The sequence below is a fragment of the Syngnathoides biaculeatus genome, chromosome 13 (assembly GCF_019802595.1).
Source record: "Syngnathoides biaculeatus isolate LvHL_M chromosome 13, ASM1980259v1, whole genome shotgun sequence".
NCBI lineage: Eukaryota > Metazoa > Chordata > Actinopteri > Syngnathiformes > Syngnathidae > Syngnathoides > Syngnathoides biaculeatus.
Genome location: NC_084652.1, coordinates 11663292 through 11684590, shown reverse-complemented (window position 1 = coordinate 11684590; position 21299 = coordinate 11663292). Strand labels below are relative to the sequence as shown.

Below are 21299 nucleotides of genomic sequence, written 5' to 3'. Positions count from 1 at the left end.
CAAACGCAACCCAATCCTTTACTTTATCTTAAGAATGTCATTAACACACAAGAATGTGCTCTAGATAAATATGTTGCAAATTTATTGGAATTGGGCGTAACTTTTTGGCTCTACTGTATTACCGAATTGCAGGTACCACCAGGTCTTCTTGGCCTCTAATTAATCACACAAAAGAATTTGCCTGTCTTATCCCATTGTAATTAACTGACTGAAAGTGTTTGTTGTTTCGTTTTGTATTCCCTGCTAAAAAAAAAAAAAAATAATAATAATAATCTAAATAATTTCTAAAGAACTTTAGGACCCAAATCCTGTAGAATTTCTATAGAAATTCCGTTATGTAGAAATTCTATAGAAAAACACAGCCAAAGTCTATAGAACAAGTTCTTCTCTTACAAATTCTATAGAATTTCTACAGAAAATGTTTAGCAGGGTTGTTTGGATGTGAAGAGCATTATTTTAATTTGCATGGCTGCAGTTTGTCCCTGTAACCTTTTTATTATTTCTTTAACAAATAGTTCAAATGTGTTTATTGAAATTTACAACAACTGAAGGGTAAGGAAAAATATATGAAGGATAATTCCAAAAATCAAATGCAGCTGTTTTATCGTAATCCTTTATTTTTATTTTTTTCATCTTGTTGAATGTTTTGAATCCCCTCGATCACTTTGTGATTAAATATTCAATTAAATTCAAATTGTCACTTTTTTTAATGCACATGAACAAATTAATAAGAACCAATACAAGAACTTGCATTTCATCCATTTTTTTATAGCACAGTTGACTTTACTTTTATTTATTTACATCTTTATTTATGTTGTCCTCTGCAGAGGTTGGAAAGTAACGAGTCCATTTCGGGAACGTCGGAAGTAAAAGTTAAAAAAAAAAAAAGTCAGCAGAAAAATAAACAGTCACGTACGGATATTTGAAATTTTACTCAAGCACAGCAACTATGTCGAGTATTTGTACTTCACTGGTAATAAAGTCACTCTTAAGGCCCACAAGAGTGAGAGAGAGAGAGAGAGAGAGAGAGAGAGAGAGAGAGAGAGAGAAAGTAACGTGTATAGGAAACTATTTCAGTAGTTTGTGAGTGTGTTTCAGTGGTGCAAATGATCTTGGGAAAAACAAATAACACAAAACACTCCCAAACGGTTTTCCACGCTCTCTCACGCCTGTTCGGGCATGTTGTGTGTTAATAAGGTGGGGCCATGCCAAGCCAGAAGCCCCCTTATCTCAGCTGTCTTCCACACACACCGTAGTAGTGTAAAGGGGAAGAATTTGTGTGCGTGCGCAGGATTAAACTAGCACAGAGATCAGCACCTTTTCGCCGTTTTAACGCTATCTTGATGAGACTGCAAGGAACCGACAGCGTTTCCTCCCCCCCATAAGAGTACCGGACGTATTCCTGCAACAGGAATATCCGCCACCTTTCGAGGAGAATGTAATAGAGCAGTTTTCGTCATCGTCGTTGTTGATTTTTGCTGCGTTGCTTCTGACAAGTAACAACCCCGTCCGTCCATCTTCCCCTCCCGCGCGACGATTACCTGCCTATTGTAGTATTTCTTTCTTCTTTTCTTTTAACTCATTTAACACTACTTTTTTTCACACCAACTTGTGTTTGACTAAAACTGAGGTAAAACAGGAGACGGGATTATTATTATTTTTTTTAATCTCCAATGGTGTTGGGCGTGTCGAATCACAGGTAAGTGATTAACTTCATGTTGACTAATGCGCTCTGTTCTTTGTGTGGAGTATTTCTGGATGTGGGTCAGTCTGAAAAACACAATCTATTTACTGGATATAGCAGTCATTCCAGACCACATCGTTGTCCCGTGAGAGATCCAATTTCACTTCATTGGTCTGGAAAAAAAAAAGGTTCACTACAAGAGTATCTTTGTTTATTACAAGAGTATCTTTGTTCATCTATCCATGCAAGTGTCATACAGTGACAGAACATTGAGCTACCGCAGCTTTTAGCCTTCTCACATGTGTAGCTTTATTTTAATCAACCCTCGCTGTTTATTGCTTCACTCCATTTTGCTGTTCATTACACCTAAAAAGTGAATTGAGAAACAACAGACTGAATAATGGCAACCCCTTAGACACCACATAGCTATGGCCGCTCATGGACAAGTGATTGAAGTTTAATATGCACTCAGCAAGTCCAATCATCTCCTGCTGATTGATGACATTGATTCTTCCACTTTTTGTCCAAATTATGAAAAAGGACAACTGGTAATGACATAGCTGCGTCTCACCATTTAAACACAGTACATAAATTGCATGCACAAAGTGGGAGCCAAACTTATTTTCTCTGGTTGGCTCACTTGATATTCAGTTGCTGGTACATTTTACAGTTCTGATCCATGCCAGTACTTGTATCCTGAACTTATTGACACCATCTCTTAATACGCCTGCCTGCAAGGAACTCTGTAGACATTCTCCAGATACTCCAGGTTCCTCCCACATCCCCGAAAAAAATGCATGTCATGTTTTATTTGTATTCTGCCATTCCACAACAGAAGTGAGCAAAAGGCACTCCGCTGAATGTAACGGATGTCGGCTTGCGCTGTGCGAGTTTACATTTGTAAAACTACTTATAAATATAAATAAACTCCTGATAAATTATATATTGAATATATCAGAAAACCAACTGAACTCCATATGAGCTAGCACTTATCAAGAGAAGTGAGGGGAAAAAATACTCCCTTTGAGGAAGAACAATGGAAATGAACCCAGGCTGTGAGAGAAATTAAACAGGATACAGAGGCTGTGCAACTGGGGGTCGGACTAGAGAACAATGGGCACAACAACAGCCATAGTAATAGGAACATTTATGTACGTTTCTCCAAGTATTTACATTTTTAAAAGATCACTTGGATACTGCACAACATGACTATGACAATGGCCCCATCACTGGTGCTATTTTTAGAACAGGCCAGAAAGCTACTCGTGTGATGCTAGGTGTCCGCAGGCACCATTTTGGTGACCCCTGCAATTGTCCATAAGTGTGAAAATGAGTTTGACAGGTTATTTGTCATAGTTGTCGCTCTGTGGTTGAATGGCTGCCAGTTCAGGTTGTACCCTTCGTCTCACCCAAAGCGACTGAGATACGCTTTAGCTCACCCACAAAAACTATAGAATTTGATGAATGCATTTCTCGCGATACAACATGTGTTTTAATTTGCATTATATTTGCAATATCCATTTTTATACAATTTGGGCCTGTTTGTACGCAACGGGGCGATCTTTGGCCCAAGGCCGAAGAAATGTGAAGCCTCTTGTCAGAACTACATTCTCCGACATGCTGCAGCTCATCAGTGCGCCTCTCAGAAACAGACGCCAGCTCACACCCACGCAGCAGGTTGTTGTAATCAATCTAGACATGATCACTAGAAATCACATTGCCGATTGGCCAACAAGAACTGAGCCCGGGCATGCACGCTCAAAAGGAGTAGAGTAAAATCACCACAATACAGGGAACCACGGTTGCAAAAGCGCTGTTGCAAACACGCCTCTCACGTGTTCTCGGAGCCTTGGCCCAATCTGCGTGTGAATCTTTTTGTGGGTTGGTTTTGCAGGAGAGCTCATGTTGACACCCTGCTGAATGCTTTCCGCTGCCCTGCATTAACATCACTATGGCACTGACAGAATTACTGCCGCGCTGCAGCCTTTCTTTCTTCCATTGTCTTCCCTTTTCCATCTGCCTTGTTCGCACGTTTTTCTGAAGATAATTTTTCAGTCCCTGTGTGACAAGAATTGGACGCCCATACAACTTTGTGTCTTTCACCCCTCCTCAGCTTACCTCTTCGGTCTGTACCGTCCATCTCACCATGGAGCGCCTGCTGAGCGGCGCCACTAAAGGGGCCCTTCATTCAGCACCGACGTCACCGCTTCACAGATGACACGAGTTGCCTGTACTACTGGATGAGTGGAACTGCACAACTTAAATTGTCCTCACACAAAGAAGCCATGTACCTCCTACTCTGTATGAGCGTTTTTTGGTTCCTGCCTCTGGCCTTGATGCTGGTTGATGACACGCCCTTGGAGTGCGTTCCCCGCAGATATGTGCCCTATCACAGTGAGTGTTGTTGTTTTGTGTATGATTGGATTGCAATGAAGCCTCCAAAGCCAAATACTGTATCTTCATCAGCGGTGGTCAGAAAAAAATCCAAAGGAAATTTCAAATCTCAAATCATCTTTCCACATGCAAATACCATTATTCTGTTCGAGTATTTTGTGTTCCTTGTGGTGTTTCCCAACTTGGCCTCCAAAGAACTGTACTGTAAAGAGGAGTTTCACAAGTGAATTTGTAAGCTTTTGCTCATTTTTTTTGTTTTGTTTTTGTTTTTGTCATGAGCCAGGCTGGACCACGGCCAAGAGGTGTGTGGCCACTGCTCTGGGCGGTGACACCTGTCACCGCTCACGGCTGTTTCACATTGGGACTGTAATTCAACTGTGTATTTCAGTTGGAGTTTTTGTCATTGGCATTTGCCATTTTATTTTGCCCTGAGTTAGTGAGTTGCTTTCACTGACAGTAGGAATCTCCACCACTGAAAATAGTGTCGTTCTGAGCTATTCTCGTCACATTGTTCCTGTGCCACCTCAGTTTAGTCCTGTCTCAGTTTATGTTCCATAGTCAAGTTCTCGTTCCTAGTTTGTCTCCGAGTCATCAGACCTCGCTGCATGTCTTTTGGAACCTGCTCAGCCTAGCATTTCTGTACCTCTGCCTTTTCAGACTACTTACACTGTGTATGACCTCAGCTTGAGTAAAACTACGCCTAACATCATGTCCTCATATTGGAGTCCTGCATTTGGGTCCAGCCCCGCACCGGAGGTTCTAACAGAACGAACTGGCCAATGCCAGTGACCAAAACTCCAAGTCAAATTCACAGTCTAATTACAGTCGCAATGTGAAACAGCCATGAGCGGTGACACGTGTCACTGCCCAGAGTAGTGGCCATGCCCCTCTTGGCCGTGGTCCAGCCTGGCTCATGACAGCTTTTCGGGAAGTGAAGAGGATAAAGATTTAAATTGGCAAATCAATATTTTTGATGCAAATCACAATCAATCAAAGATTTACATACCACAGCTACTCTCTTGATTATGGCTTGAGCTGTGACTGCTTCCTCGCCAAACTTACTTCCAAACATACAAAATATTTTATCATTTTTAGCTTCCATGCCTGGCACAATTTGGACTTACTTGTCATAGTTTCTGCGTATATACACGCTTAGCTATAGCCCTCCCCCGGGATTTCTGTGGAAGGAGAAGTCCATTTCCCTAGCCGAGCTCCACAAATATTCACGGCGGCGGCACTACTGAAGCCGAGAAAGAGTGGTCGCCGAGGTGGGTGGCAACCTTGGCAGAATAAACGGGAGAAAGTTGGTCCAACACAACATGGAATGGTATCCAGCCAGCAAGGATTTTATGGCACTGACAGGCGCAAAACCAACACAGGTTCTACCATTGGCCACGGTACAGCAAAGGATCTTGGCTGTAGTAAGCCATAAACTAAAAACAAATATTTCTCCGTAGGGAGAAGCGACATCCAAAACACGGCAGTCCAGGCTCTTTCTAGTTCAATAGTATTCAAATAATCAAACTGGATTTTTCATTTATTGGACTATTATTCCAGAATAGTACAAGCAGCAACAATTCGTAAGTCATTCATTACTGTCAAGACAAATGAGGGTGAGTCTTTGGCCTAATCAAGAATATATGCACATATATGCACTGTGCAGTGTGTGTTGGAATCATACAGTATCTTGAAAAACCCATAAATTGGGTCTCTTGCAAGTCAAGGTACCACAATATTGTAAATTGAATGAAATCGTTCCAGTCTTTCCCATGGTAAATTGTACAGCCATTGTTATAAGTAAAAATGTAACATTCTGAACAGTTCTACAATGTAAAGAAAAGCCATGACATCCAAAAGGATAATTTGCACTCTATTTTTTGTGTACGTACTTTTCCAGAACATTTTGATTCAACTGGAAATCAGCACATTTAACTTCAGAGCATCCACTGAAATTAAGAAAAATAAAATGTGTATGGACGGCATAGTCCACATCCAAAAAACATGCAACATTAATTGGACACTCTAAATTGCCCCTAGGTGTGATTGTGAGTGCAGCTGTTTATCTCTATGTGCGCTGCGATTGGCTGTCAACCAGTTCAGGGTGTACTCCGCCTCCTGCCCGTTGACAGCTTGGACAGGCTCTAGCAATCCCGCGACCCTCGTGAGGATAAGCGCCAAAGAAAATGGTTGGAAGGATGGAAAATGTGTATGAGCTTATCCCCTTGTTTCAGGCAACAACGCTCGCCTCTTTCACGAGGAGGGGGTGTCCAATTACAGTGTCATGCTGTTGCGGGAAGACCTGCAGCTGCTGCTGGTGGGGGCCAGGGAGGCCCTGTACGCTCTGGACCTCGATGACGTCTCCAAGATGCGTGCCTCTGTAAGAACCATCTGTGCACTCAAAACTTTAATGCTCGTATGCTGTTGTCAAATCTTCACACGCCAAAAAAAGCCTGTGCTGGGTATGAATGGACTTAAATGTATCACAGATTATCGTATCATGCACTCATTTCATACGTTTGGTGGCCCTCCAACTGATATTAATATGTCACTCTTTTCAAAGGTGAAATGGGAGGTGACGGAGAAGCAAAATGACGACTGTCAAAACAAAGGAAGAGATCCTGAAGTGAGGTTAAAGTTTATTTTAGCTTGTTTAAAATCCCGCAACTGTTGAGCTGACACTTTTTTTTTTTTAATACAGACAGAGTGCAAGAACTATATCAAAATCCTGCACTTGATGAAGGATAATAGGATGTACGTGTGTGGGACGAATGCTTTCGATCCAGAGTGTGATTACATGGTGAGACCAATTCATACTCTGCCTCTATGAAAGCAAAAAGTCTGGAATTAAAAGATGTGACAATCAATGCAGTCTTATTCAAATGGGAAACTGACGCTGGAGAAAGCAGCTGAAGATGGGAAGGGGAAATGTCCATTTAATCCTTTACAAAGATACGCCTCCATCATGGTTGGTGAGTATACAGTACATTGCACGTGAGGGAGGGAAAAGGATCACCAAAATGTTTTTTTTTTTTCCGTCAGATGATAACTTGTACTCGGCCACTTCAATGAACTTCCTGGGCTCTGAACTCGCCTTGAGGCGCAGCTCTCCTCCCATTCGTACTGAGATTAAAACCTCCTGGCTTAATGGTGACGTGTACTTGATCAGTTTGACCTGCTTATCTATTTAATTAAAAATGAAAAATAAATACAAAAAATGATCTGCTGCCTAAAACTAAAACCTTTTTCTCTCTGTCCCCACGCCAGAGCCCAATTTTGTCTCCCTGGCTCAGATGCCAGAAAGTGACGAGGGCGATGATGACAAGGTCTACTTGTTTTTCAGCGAGACAGCTGTCGAGTACGATTGCTACAAGAAGCCCGTGGTGGTTTCCCGTGTGGCCCGTGTCTGCAAGGTGATCTAGGAAATGAACATTCCTGATCTTGTTTCCTCAAACTCTTTGTCAACTTTTTCACCTTTTTGGTTGCGCAACCTCGTTTCTTCATTTTTTTTTTTTTACGTGGATCCTACCCTGCTTGAAATTCTCTAAATCAGGCGTGCTCAATGTGTCGATCAAGACTGGTCGATCGCGGGATGGCATGCCAAAAAAAAAAAAGACATCAGCCAATGTTCCCTCTAAATTACACGCGTGGGCAATTGTGCAACACTGATGCAGTCTCTTAGCAGATACTCTGCGTTGCGTGCAAAAAAAAATAATCGAATGCAAATCGAAAGTATAGCATACAGCTATTCAGTTTGTGGCATTTTGCAATGTGATTCAATGAGTGAGGGATGACTGGTTGTTACATCCAATTGCACAACTCATACATACTGTAAAAAATGAAAAGAAGCCACTGGTTTCTTTTAGGCAGTACACGGAGCTTTCTCTAACAACGACACTGCTCCGCCACACTCTTTTTTTTTCCTAGTTTACCTTACAACCCCCTCCCCTCCCGTTCTTAAAGACGTACACTCATAATTAGAAATGTTACAGTAATTACGCAGTCCATCAATGTGTTTTATAATGACAGCGTCCACCACCGCTGCTTTAGTTAGCCAACATACTCTGGGCAACGTAGAGCAAAGACTAGGTAGACATGCTGCTTATGTTTACTTTCAATATTAATGGAGAAAGTTATAAAAGAAATGCTGTTGTTTTAAGATGCAATGACAGTCAGAGTATGTGAATAATCGAAGAAAAATTGGTTAAACTGGACAAGATTTTCTATTTTCTGAGTGGGAAAGGTCTGGTCAGAAGCCAAAGTAGAAAATGCAGGATGAGATGGTGTGTCATGTTAAAATTCCACCTTGGCACAGCCTGATCCAGGATGAAATCACATGCAATACAGTGCACAAAAAAAGCAAATTCTGTAGTTTAAATGTAGGAGGCAACATAACATTAACCTTAAAACGGTTTGAGAGCATCATCATCATTCCCCCGTCGTTGGGAGCTCACGATAGGCTGGCTGCTTGAAAAGTAGATCTTAGGGTAAAAAAAAAAAAAGTCTGGGGCCCCCTACTCTAAATGATTGTTGCAATGATTGATACATTTAAAATCATGTAATGGTTGATATTTTTTTTTTATGGAAGGCTTCATTTAATTTAATCGTACGTCCGAGAAATAACCTAATTCATGATCATGTGTTGGTTAAAAAAAAAAATCAGAAGTTGCTTACATTGTACTCACTACTTGTATAATAATTTCACTACATACTTTTTACTCTTTAGTCATTTTTTGCAAGACTATTATTCACATAAATGAGACGATTGTCAAGTAACAGTTTGGCTACTCTACCTACTTCTGGAGCACACATCCTCTATTGGTACGCTTACCTTTAAGCAACATTTTTGCTCAACCAGTGTGGTATTTGTTGCACTGCTCTTTTGTATGATCACATTGCGGTCCTGTGATTCAGTGTCCTGGTTGTGGTCCCAAGTGGAACTGCGAAACACACCTAATGTCAGCGACAAGAGCTGTTCCGCTAGTACATTTTGTAGTAATTGGGAAACACAGCTATTATTATCTAATTGGTTTACTGATGTTTCGGGTAATGGATGGATGGGAAAAAAATGTAAATATTTCAACCCGAAGATTTTTGAATAAGCAACGATATACTACCAGTAAGTTTTTTCAGGGTTTGTTCCCCCCAAAACAATAAAAAAAAAGAAAAATGTGTTTCTGTTGCCAGGGAGACATGGGTGGTCGCAGGACCTTGCAGAGAAAGTGGACTTCCTTCCTGAAGGCCGGGTTGGAATGTCCTGTCCTCGGCTCGCAGCTGCCAAACATCATCCAGAATACGTACCGCTGGTGTGACCCCGAGAAACACTGGGAGGATTGTTTGTTCTACACCATCTTCACCCCGCAGTCGTATGTCATTCTGTTTCAGTGGAGTCATTAGGTTGAGTCTGCATTCACTGGAATATCCCCAACGTGCTCACACCAGTGTGTATTTCTTCTGCAGCGACACATCCGACCTGTCCGCCGTGTGTGTGTACAGCCTATCAGACATCAACCGGGTATTTGCAGAGGGGCAGTTCAAGACGCTGGTCCCCCTTGAGACCTCCTTTATTTGGGTGGCATATAGCGGGGAGGTGCCTGACCCTCGACCGGGATCTGTGAGTTCACGCAAATCTGTTTGTGCATGTAAGTTCTTCAAAGACTACATATTTTACCAATGTGTTTTTTTTCTTTTTCTCATTCAGTGTCAAACTCAGTCTCTGGATCTCCCGGACCAAACCCTCCATTTCATCAAAGACAGGCCCCTCATGGACGACATCATCCACCCAATAGGCGAGAAACCTGTACTGGAGAGAAGGGGAGCCGCCTTTACGTGCATCGTTGTCAACCAAGTGCAGGCTGCAGACGGCCACAAGTACCGTGTGATGTTCATCGGCATGGGTGTGTGATTAGAATTACAAGCCACAACTACCTAACTTTATTTTACGAGAACAAACGAACAAAAACTGTTGCATTTATTTGGGCGGGGGGGATTTCATAGTATGAGAATAAAGTCAGATGATGCAAAATACAATTCTGCCACCGAGCTTCTCTAGAGACCTGACAAGCATTGGGCCAGGTGAAGAAACCCAACAAAAGAAGCAATTCCAGTTTATGAAAATTGAGATCAGTTATCATTAGTCATTCATTCATTCATTCATTCATATCATATCATATCATATCATTAGTTTCATCTTACTGCAGTTAGCTTGATCGTTTTTTTTTTTTTTTCTTTTTCATTTATTTCATCGTTCATTTGACTTAAACCCTGATATGGACATTTTGGGGGCTAAGAATGCTACTGAGTTCATTTTGATTTTAAAACAAATTTGATTTTACTTTCTTTCGGCTTGTCCCGTTAGGGATTCCACTTTATTCTGTATGGCTTTTACATAAAGTATTTTCCGCACTATAAGGTGCAACTAAAAGCCTTTATTTTCTCAAAAGCCGACGGTGCGCCTTATCTTCCAGTGCGTCTTATATGTGGATCAATATTGAGCCTTTAGTGCAGCTCCATCTAATGGATGCATAACGTAACCCCAGCCTCCACTGTAGTGTCTATTCTATGCACCTTATAATGCGGTGCGCCTTATATATGAAAAAAATTTAAAGATAGGCCATTTATTGAAGGTGCGTCTTGCAGTGCGAAAAGACAGTACTTAATATTGTTTTGTGTCCTGTAAATACAATTGTTTTCCATGTTTTCATACAGAGGACGGCACCCTTCTGAAAGCGGTAAACTATGACGGCGAGATGTTCATCATTGAGCAAGTTCAGCTCTTCCAGTCACCCGAGTCAGTTAAGGTCCTGAGGTTTTCCGACGTCACGGTAATAGTAATAATTCATTCATTAAGCAATTTCACTTATCATCATCATTATCAGGTGTGTGTGTGTGTATGAAAGCACACATGCATTCATCCAAATCCCACATTTGTGTCACATATCCTTATTCAACAGGGCCAGCTGTATGCAGGCTCGGACTACGGAGCAGTCCAGGTACCCGTAGCCACCTGTGGGAGGTCCTCGTCCTGTATGGACTGCGTTCTAGCCCGAGACCCCTACTGTGGATGGGACACAGATGCTGGGAGTTGCGTAGCCCTTTCCAGTACACAGAGGTAGACATTTTTTTCCTCACATAAAGAGTATTGACCACCATCCATATCCCAAACTAAGTGAAATGATTCTGATCCGCGTTAGGCAACTAATCCAGAGTGTGAAGGAAGGAGACGCGTCTCTCTGCCCACCAGCTGGTGAGTTGCTGCACGATGATCTTTTCTATGATTATTTGTCTTGCATGTCGTGTCAAAAATGAGCTTCAGTTACGACACCACTCGAGTGAACTGAAGAAGAGAGGTTAACCTGCCATCTTGGGCCAACGTGAAGTTTATAGCACAAATATTACTCTATATAAGCAACAGGTGAAAGAAAGTCCTAGAAAACCAACTCGTTTTTTTTTCTCACAAAACTTTCTGAAAAACTCTACCTAGAATATTACATGTTGATTGGAAAGGGGAAAACATTTACATTAAAAAAAAACAAACAAACATTTAAAGTGCTTGAAAATGGCTAATGAAGGGATTTTTTTCTCTGCAGACACTTTTTGGTCCAGAAATAAACAATGAAGGCCAATATTCACAGCATTAAATTAAAATAACGAAAAAAATGCTGTTGCTGAGGCAAGACCACCTTTTTTTCCCCCCAGATTCAGTGGAGGTGGGGAACCGGTCCTTTTTGCCTGGTGGGAGTGTGAAGCTTCTGTGCCCTTCACCGTCCAACCTGGGAACGACCACCTGGGAACAAGACGGTCAGCGTGTGAACTCGTCCGTCCGTCATCAGCTCCTACAGGACGGACTCCTCATCCTCAACGCCTCGGACTCCGACAGCGGCCGCTACCGCTGCCTGTCGGTGGAGCACTCCAAATCGCACAAGTACACCGCCACTCTCGCAGAGTATCAGCTCAGCTTGAAAGGCGAACCCAGATTACCTCAGGCGCAAAAGGAAAGCACCTCGACGGTCGGACTGCACATTGTCATCGGGCTTCTGGTCGTTTCTCTCGTGGCCCTTTTGGCCTGGAATTTTTACAATGGCCATCTACCTCCGCCCTGGAGCTGCAGCAAAATGTTGAGAGGAAAATCGTACGACTCAAACGGCCAGGAGGACCCCGGTCCACTGTGAGCCGTCAAGACGCACTGGGACCTGGGCAGCACCACAAGCACTGTTACCTTTCTGCAGTTTATCCACAAGTAGTCTAAACTTTGAGAAGAGAATTGCTGACTTGCTGCGGGAAGATCTACATTTGTGAATGTGACATTTTCCAAAAAGCCAAAAGATCAACAATACAGAAAAATCTTGGTTCGTGCTCTTTTTCTTGGAAAACTATCTTGTTAATCCCCACGTTGACATCGTACGAAGAGACTTCTATAGTCACCTGTGTAAAAACTACTCAACCAAGTGTTTGTTTTTGTAAGATGCCTATGCCAGGAAATGTAACTGGCTGTGTTATAATATTTGTCCTGTGCTTCCTCAAGGAAAAAAATCGGATCCATGTGATCTATGTCTTAACCTGTGCTTCCATTTGATCTTTTTTTTTTTGTTACAAAAACTTTTTTTTTAACTGTCTCGTTTCATTCACTGTTCTGTGGAGTTGCCCCAACATGCCAGCAATGTGAAATACTGGATGTACGTAACACAGCTTTCTCAAGGTCGAGATCTTTGCTGTTGTATAATGTCTCGACTTGGTCACGCACCCCAAATACTCTCAAAAAGATTTTGTCATAAAAAATACTAATGAAATGTACTATTTGTTCATGGCTTTCCTCTTTGTTGATTATTCCAAAGTAGTATTTTCTTTCACAAGATGTGCTAAAGCCATACCGTAAACATGGTTACATTCAGAGTTTGGTGACCGCAGATCTAAAGTGTTGGGATTTGGCTAAAATTCTGGCAGGCTTGATGACATTACTTGTGTGACGAATTTAGATGGCTTTTTTTTTGGGGCTGTTTAGTGCCACTTTAAAGTTGCAGAGGTACATTAAAATATTAATCTTCCATCCATCTGAGCTGACTTTGTAAAAACAAATAAATAAATGGAAATTCCATCAGACAGCATTGGAAGTTTGCTGCATTAACAAACCAAAACCTGGAAACCTATCCGTAGCCATAGGTCTAAAAACATACAAATGTACTTTGAAATATTTGTATTTCATTGTACCTGTGAATATTTGAATTAATCCAGGTCATTTCATTCATTTGTATCAACACGGGTGGGTGGCGTCGCAATTTTTAGTTTCAATTATTTACGCACATAATGAAACAGGTGACAACTTGATGTTGTATGTTGAAGCCTCAATAGTTAAACCATACAATTATTCATACTTTGGACAAATGCCGAGTTGATGCTAATTCTTGTTTGTTGTATGTTATTTGAAAAATGAATACATTTTGAGAAAACATTTTTCTAAGAATACTGCTAACTTCTAGGCCAGGTAGTGTGGAGTTTTGCAATGACTAACAGACTATAAATACAGACCATTGGAAATGTATGTAGATATTAATTGCTGTGACTACAGTATTTTGTCTAATTGTAATGTCAAAAACAAATCTCATTTCATTTACTGTATATACTGTAACGGCAGTTTCTTGTGCCACATAGAGTCAAAGATCTACATTCAACAAATGAAAAGGAACTCATTAAAACAATTAGGCCAGGGTGTGACATAAAAGTAGAATCTGTCATCAAATTCATGACACAAAGAAGATTTCAATATTTTCAAAGGTGAAATGGGAGGTGATGGCCCCGTAAAAGCAAGATCTCGAAGTGACTTTAATTATTTTGGGTTATTTACAGTCCCTAAAACAAAGGATAACAGGGCAGATATACATTAAATGATGTAATCCTATTCAATTGGAAAACCGACAAGGGAGAGATAAGTAAATTATGGTGGATAAAATATTTTACTGTCAATGACTGTAATCATATTTGTTTTTGACAGACAAGTTGTATAAAGTTGCCACTTCAGTCCAGGGCTCAGAATTCGTCTTCACATCCAGCTCTTCCATTCACACTGAGGTTAAAACTTCCTGGCTCAGTGGTAACGTGTGCTTCACCTTGACTATTTGTGTGTACATACGGTACATAAATGTATGTATAAATACAGTTTATGTTTTTACCTACTGACAACATTTATTTGTTCCACCCCTTTCCAGGACAGAGCCCAATTTTACCAGATTTGCTTGTATGCCAGAAAATGACTATGAGAACAAAGACATGAAGTTGGTATCCATTTCCTTGTGTGGCCCTCGCCTGCGAGGTGAAATGAAACATTTGTTTGGGCTATTTTGTTTCCTCATAACACTTCAAGTTTTTCAGCAGCTGGTTAACGCAACCTGCTTTCTTCATGTTTCCCCAATTTGTCTGCACGAGGTTCCCCCACTGCTTAAAATTCTCAACATTTGAAAAGTCTTTAATTCATCCAGCCAATCACAATTCATATTTTTAATCTTATAGAAACCTTTGCGGATTAATATTGACACTTATACATGGAACATGATTTGCAAATCAATTTGTATTCTGTTTTTATTCACGTATAACACAATGTTCCAACTTCATTGGAATTGGGTTTGTATTTGTTGTGTTTACATCTGATTATCGGCCAAAAATACTCAAAAACAAGATGAATGGTAAAAAAAAAAAAAAGAATACATCTTTAATATAGATTTTTAACAGATTCAATTACTAAGCACTTTTACAGAGTTGTGGACCCAAAACCACCAAGAAAAGGGCTTAATTACATGAAAATGATTACGATGCCGCTAGTTAGCTTCACCTCCTGTAGCGGTACCTCTTGAAGTGGAACCACAGCTGAAAGATCCCATTAGCGAACTGACAGCGGAAACCGTGGCGGTGCGAATACTCCCACTCCCTGTTTACTATCTTAAATGCGATGTCCTCGTACGGCGGCCCGGCGTGGAATCTTAGGATCCCAAAGTCCTTGTTATCAGGACTGGGCTCAAGGAAGTACTGAGGGGTGGAGCGCTTGTCTATCAAGTCCGGGTAGAAAATATTAAACTTATAGCCCTGGACGATCTTAGGGGGAGGGTTATCAAAGTCGTAGTGGGTCTGGTTGTATTTGTTCCACTCAAAACCAGTATGGACCCTGTTGAAGAAGCGAGGTTTCCTCGGTCGGTATTTGTCCGCCCACAGGTACATCTTGCCGGTGACGGGAATCTCCACGCTGAACTGGGCCTCGTCGTTGCCCATTCCCTCTTTGGCGCGACGCACGAAGGCATCCTCCGCGCTCTCGCTGGCGTCACCTAACAGAAAGTTGAAGACCATCAACAATATTGCAAACTGCCACACGGAAATGTACTTTGTACTTCATTTGTGTTCATGATGGGACACAAGACATCATCGCAAGAAAGTGAATTTGTTTCTGCATTAAAATTCTATCAACAAATAACATTTTACTATCAGGGTAAGAGGGAGGGAATCCACAAGAACATTTCTGAGTGAGATATTCAACTGCAGTGGTGCCTTGATGTACAGGTGACGTGACGTACGAGGTTCTGGAGATACGCGCCTTTGCTTTGACTTGAGAGCAAAACTTTATACAATACAGGGTGGGAGTGAACTTTACAGATGGTAAGCATATTGTTTATACTGTTATACTTTTGACTCAATAGCTTTGAGATGTGAATAATACACTCTAGACTCCAAACAATCACCCACTTTCTCGTGTTGTTCTTGTTCTCGTACCTGTGACCTGCAGCTGCCTGCGCGCTAACTGCAGCCTGTGTGCGTCTTCCTCAGGGGTGATGGTGTGCGTGTCCAGCGGCAGCTCGGACGACGTGAGTAGCGTGGGACTGTAGCGGCCTGAATCGTACTCGGCCTGGCTCTGCTGGATCAGATCCTCCTCCGTCAAAACGGCCTCAACCTCCTCGCCCTTCTCGTCATCCTTCTTTTCTCCACTCTTTCCTCCGTCCTCATTCTGCTTGCCGCTTTCCGACGTAGACGTGGACGGGCCGTCATCTCTTGCGGGTCTCTTGCTGGCATTTTGGGCCGAGGAAGAAGATGACTGGCCGGGATTTTCTGATGTTGACTCTTCTGATTGCCCTTCTGCTCTGTCATCACTTTTGTTAAAAAAAAAATGTGTTAGTTCCTTTAAATGCGTAACGCAAATGTTAAAGGTAACTTGGAACATTTGCCCCAAAGGTTCTGCCAATAATTACAAGGGAAAAAAAATCATCAGCATGTAAGATTTGCAGATGTCAATTCACTGAACAAAAAATTACTTTGTGTGCATGTATTGTGCTGAGGATTGATGATGCTGTTTTTTTTTTCTTTTTTTTTATATCGGTAACATAATGTTTAACTAACTGGCAAAACACCAATTTAAAAAAGCAATTTTTTTGCTCAAGATAATTTTTTGTTTTCATGTTTGTGTAGATTCTCAGTTAAATGAATTGAGACAAATTGACTCAGAATTGTTGAATTTTTCCTCTTTTTGTTTTCCAAAACCATTCAAAAATGTCTTTTTGACATTTATGCTATTAAGCGAATGAAATATTACTAAAAGGCGGTTTGTAATGGGACAGTTTTACCATAGGATGTAATATTTCTTCTTACATGACTTCCTGCGTAGCAAATTGTTTTTAAAATAAGAACAAAGGAGAGTTGTGGGATGGATTACGTTGCAGATGAAAGATTCAACTTGTGATATAGACCACTGATCGACCTACATGTCGTCGCTCATTGGCTCCTCCTTAATGATGGGGAACAAAGGTTCGCTGTCTACGCCTTGTTCCTGCTTCAGCTTAAACAACTTCTGACGCAGCACATCCTGGTGTCGCTCTCTCAACCTATCCCACAAACAGATTTTGATGAAATCATTTCATTTCTGCTGCATAGAAAAAAAAGGAACAATTTCAACGTCACATCCATACCTGGCTCTTGCCATGTAGACCCGCACCTGCTGCAGCAGACTCTCCCAGTAGCCGATGTCAAGGTTGGATCCTCCGGCCCGGATCTTGGTCTCTATGTTAAGGTGGAGAGCCTGCAGCTGGCTGTATGTCTTTCCTTTGAACACGGTCTGGACGTCGGTGCTCACGGCCGTGTTGATGCCATCACGACGGTCTCCTGAGTGTCATTCAAGCAAATGCTCCTAAGATTCTTTTAAGATGCTGTATACTTCTCATACTGCCGTAAAAATATAAAGACATGCTAAGAGGTGAAGAGGGTTGAAAAAAATAATGTACCTGGTCCCTTTCCAGAGGCCTCCAGTTTCCTTAGCTTGCTGATTTCATCCTCAGTGATGGTGGTCATGTCTCTCCAAAAATCGACATTTTTACCTTGTTCTAACTCCATATAAACCTGCACATGCGATAACTACATGTTAAAAGGGAATTCCGGTGGTTTGCATTAACAATGTATCCAATAGGTGATGTAATATGTACTCTATCTTGACAATGTGATGTTAAACCCTCTCTAAATAATGACGGTCGGCTGTGTATAATGTTGAATATTCGGATGGTTCTTCGGGCGGATTGACGCGGAGTCTGACGAGCTCGGCGGCATTATTGACAGCCACAGCTTCAAATCTACATAGAAGTATTATTCCGTCTTCCCGATCAACCGATACTGCTATTTCTTGATCAGATGAGGATAAATCCGAGAAATCAGCGCTGTGTATCATGGCGTCCCATGTAATCGACCGTTTGGAACGGCATGTAACAAGTCACATCCGCCCACGTAGGTCATGCGACTCGCGAGAATGGCAGCGCCCCTGAAAATTCGTAATTGTCGATAAAAATCACTATTAAATGAGAGAGGATTTAACATCACATTATCAAGATAGACTACATGTTACATGACCTCTTGGATACATTGTTAATGCAAACCACCGGAATTCCCCAGAAAATCACTCTACACTTATTGTCTATTTCATTTTGCATCTCATTCGGAGAGTTTTTGTAAACATAACTTTTATTACTTCCCTTGTTACTTGCCAACTCATATTTGAGCAGCGTTGCAAAAGAAGGTTTTCTATCCCTGATTGCTGTTCAGTTTGAGAAGCTTTACGGCCATCACCACTCCATTGCTGCGTTATATTTATGCTATCCAAGGCAAGTTTCTCGAAAGATGATCTTTCCTTGACAAGCCATTCAGCGTAACACCTTCCATTACCACCACAAACCTACTGCTATTGCCACAAAACCATGAACTCTTAGAGCAGGCGTGTATGCAAAGGAAAGTAAGCCTAGCTGGAGGGCTTCACTAAAACTCAGCATCAACAAAAGCTTGATAAAGTGGTTACTTTGGAGTCATGAACCTTTGCCGATTGGCTGCTGGTTGTTTAACATCATAATCTTCCGCTTGAAGCTTTTGAACAGCCTGAAGTCGGCCCACGTAAAGCTTTTTTACACACCAAATCAGCCGCTGAATGGAACTTTTGTTGATGCTAAGTACCAGAGGAGACTTTTCTTGAATTTGTGTCAACGGCTGAAAGGTGGATGTGTGAAATGGCTCTTGCTGCCAGTGGCCAGTGTTCAAGGATTGTGAAACAGGCTATGGTGTCAGGGACAATTCCCCGGGAAAAACATAAATCATCGTATCCCTACCCGAGGAAAAAATAATAGTCATCGGATCTATACGATTTACCTAAATGGGGTGGTCTGAGTTTAAAACTCTGAATTTCACTGAAAGGCAACTAATCATGGCCCAATCCATTACAATTGCGTAACTCTGGTTACCCACCTTAATATCTTCCAGAAGATCATCCATATCTGTGACTGTCAGCCCATTAAGGAAGGTATACGGTTCATGCATCTCAACAGCCAGATCGTCATCTTCTGCACTGATGTACTTCGCCAGGAGGTCAATGGGTTTTGCACGGCCATCACGGATTCTAATCTTAGACCTGATCGCACACATTTTATTTATTACATTCTTTCAGTCAATGATTACATTCGAGCTGTATGTGTATTACAACTATGAAAGCTACCTACCGTAGTTTGGCCTGATGCAGATGGAAGTTGTCCTCCTGTTCAGCCCAGGTCTTGAAATGCTCCGCTTCTTTCTCTCTCTGCAGCATCTCCAGCTCCGTTTCCCGCATCGCCTTCTCTCGCTCACGCTCCAAACGCAGTTGCTTTACCTACAACATATAATGACACACACTGGTTGAAAAATTAAAAGAAACACTTTGCTAACCTGGCCATTTCCATTAAGTGGTCCTTGAGGGCAACCATGTGCTAGTAGGCACCGCGTTGGTGACCAATGCTCAACTGAAAAAAAAAACAATAAATGAGAATGTAAATAAATGAACCAATTTTATTAAGTACAATTTCAGTACATACTGTAGCATTTGTGTGTTAGATTTGTGCCTTCTAAGGTCATAGATTAGTGACTGATTTCAGGAATTAAAGTGTTCATTGCAAGCACATTTTGCCAACAATCACCACATTCGTCTTCCTCAGTTATATTCAACATTATAAATATCATTAAGTGTTGTTGTAACGCAACTATTAATAATCTACTTTTTTACTTTTATTAATGTGTGTGTTTACAATGTCGAATGTGCTTCATTCAGAAATGGAGAAACCACAGGAGAAAAATAATACCATTTGTGCAACACATAATATACACCATGTTTAGGTTACCCTAGTTTACCCTTTGAAGGCTTACAAGTGTAATAATTTGTTTTTACTTAAGTACCTTCTGGAGTTCTCTGCGATTTTCCTCCTGGATGCGTTTGTTCCTCTCCTTAAGATCTTTCTCTCCGAGGTGGCCGATCCCTTTCTTATCCAACGCCTGACAAAATACAGACAAAACAAAAATATATCAAAATCATAATAATATCAATAATCATATGCTCTTGGCTTCAAAACAAACCTTTTGCCATTTAAATGTACCCAGTAGGTTATTATCACCAAATGGGTTGTCCGCATTGGTGTATCCCATGTACTCTTCACTCCAACCCATCTTTTCTCTCCTCTTCTTTTCCTTGGCCTCTTTCTTGGCCAACCTCCTGGCCCTCTTCTCTTCTGGCGTCTCCAGAGCCTTCATCATCTCCTTCTGTTTCTTCTTGTCTTCCTTGTCTTTGGTGGTCCTGCTCTGCCGATCGGATCCCGAGCTGTCAGAGGAGTCTGCTGAACTGGACTGATGTCTCCCACTGTTTCTACCTTTCTCGGTCCGCCCACGCTCCCTTTCGGTACTCTTTTTCCTTTTGTCTCGCTCAGATTTCATCTTTCTTTCTCTATCCTGCTCCTTTAGTCTCTGTTTGTCTCGGCTGAGGCTTCTCCGTCTTCCTCGCTCTCTATCGCTGCTTCCATCACGGGAGCCCGAAGGTGACCTTTCCTTCCTCCTTTCTCGAGATGTTCCGCTTCGCATCTTCATGTCACTTCTCCTTCCTCTCTCTTTAGGATGATCTGAGTCTGATGAACTGAAACAAAAGATTAAATAAGCATGCTGCATGTTTTAAAAGCTGACATCTAAAAATGTTTTCAGCAAGATTGATTCAATAGGACTTTCAAATGTTAAAGGATCCATGGCTTCTGGACAGAAGGAGATCATATCAATTGCTAGGAAATAAACAGTACAGTATTGCTACCTAGACGAATTCCCATTAGATTTGCTCCTAGCACGTTGTATTCTTCTCCCGACGCTGTCCGAGTCACTTCGGGATCTTGAGGGGCTCCTACGTTTAGCCCGTTGTTTGTCTGGAGAGCTACTCCGGGATTCACGGCTGTCGGACCGTCCACGGCGCTGGGGGGGACGTTTTGGGTCCGCAAATTGAGAACGATTCGTCCTTCTCTCTGGCGATTTAGACCTACTTGCTCTGGACCTATTTCGCCTACTTATGGACACAGAACGGGACCTTTGCTTTGATTTCGAACCCATCACGAAATTTTACGTTGACACAGGGTCCTGCTCGGATTTTGTCGCATGAATAAAGCATATAATACGTTTGTTTTTATTTTCAGAATTTATAATAGCTATACATTCACATATTTAGGAAATAACAGAACCAAAATGTTGTAATAAAATATACTTCACTCAATTTGACCTATCTTGTTGGTTATTATCTAATGTTCAATTCAGGCAAAAGTGGGGCAGCTATAAAGGGTACTTTCTGTAACAGTGTCGCATGATAATTACGTAACAAAAGGCTCGACTATTAAAAATTAGAATGGAAAAGTTGACAATGCTGGGATTTATGCCATTGTAGTTCCAA

General features: G+C 41.5%; 2 protein-coding genes across 5 annotated transcripts; one reads left to right on the top strand and one right to left on the bottom strand.

Moving 5' to 3' along the window:
• The first annotated feature begins 1185 nt into the window (after nt 1-1185).
• On the top strand, nt 1186-14770 carry sema4e (semaphorin 4e). Of its 4 annotated transcripts, none has more exons than XM_061838198.1 (15): nt 1186-1438; nt 3798-4078; nt 6310-6455; nt 6639-6701; nt 6777-6875; nt 6948-7047; nt 7118-7225; nt 7343-7488; nt 9263-9441; nt 9536-9689; nt 9777-9972; nt 10784-10899; nt 11029-11186; nt 11269-11321; nt 11774-14770. In XM_061838198.1, exons 2-15 carry the CDS (start codon nt 3925-3927, stop codon nt 12244-12246), a joined length of 2145 nt encoding a protein of 714 aa, XP_061694182.1. In that variant the 5' UTR covers nt 1186-1438; nt 3798-3924; the 3' UTR covers nt 12247-14770. The 4 variants fall into 4 exon arrangements, with proteins under 4 accessions (XP_061694182.1, XP_061694183.1, XP_061694181.1 ...); XM_061838199.1 differs by having other exon boundaries at nt 1186-1496; XM_061838197.1 differs by having other exon boundaries at nt 1186-1699.
• On the bottom strand, nt 14752-21093 carry cactin. The gene is made up of 10 exons (XM_061838196.1): nt 20676-21093; nt 19958-20507; nt 19781-19876; nt 19075-19220; nt 18824-18986; nt 17326-17440; nt 17014-17206; nt 16810-16929; nt 15827-16200; nt 14752-15384 (listed from the first exon to the last, which is right to left on the bottom strand). Exons 1-10 carry the CDS (start codon nt 20963-20965, stop codon nt 14894-14896), a joined length of 2538 nt encoding a protein of 845 aa, XP_061694180.1. The 5' UTR covers nt 20966-21093; the 3' UTR covers nt 14752-14893.
• Between the last annotated feature and the right edge of the window lie 206 nt (nt 21094-21299).

Bases quoted from the DNA above. Each gene is read 5' to 3' on its own strand.
- sema4e (XM_061838198.1), top strand. From the start codon at position 3,925: ATGAGTGGAACTGCACAACTTAAATTGTCCTCACACAAAGAAGCCATG. The intron at 6,456-6,638 runs GTAAGAACCATC...CTCTTTTCAAAG, and splicing joins TCTCCAAGATGCGTGCCTCT to GTGAAATGGGAGGTGACGGA. The intron at 7,048-7,117 runs GTGAGTATACAG...TTTTTCCGTCAG, and splicing joins ATACGCCTCCATCATGGTTG to ATGATAACTTGTACTCGGCC.
- cactin (XM_061838196.1), bottom strand. From the start codon at position 20,965: ATGGGTTCGAAATCAAAGCAAAGGTCCCGTTCTGTGTCCATAAGTAGG. The intron at 18,987-19,074 runs GTAGGTAGCTTT...GTGTGCGATCAG, and splicing joins CTGCATCAGGCCAAACTACG to GTCTAAGATTAGAATCCGTG. The intron at 17,207-17,325 runs GTACATTATTTT...AATGACACTCAG, and splicing joins GGCCTCTGGAAAGGGACCAG to GAGACCGTCGTGATGGCATC.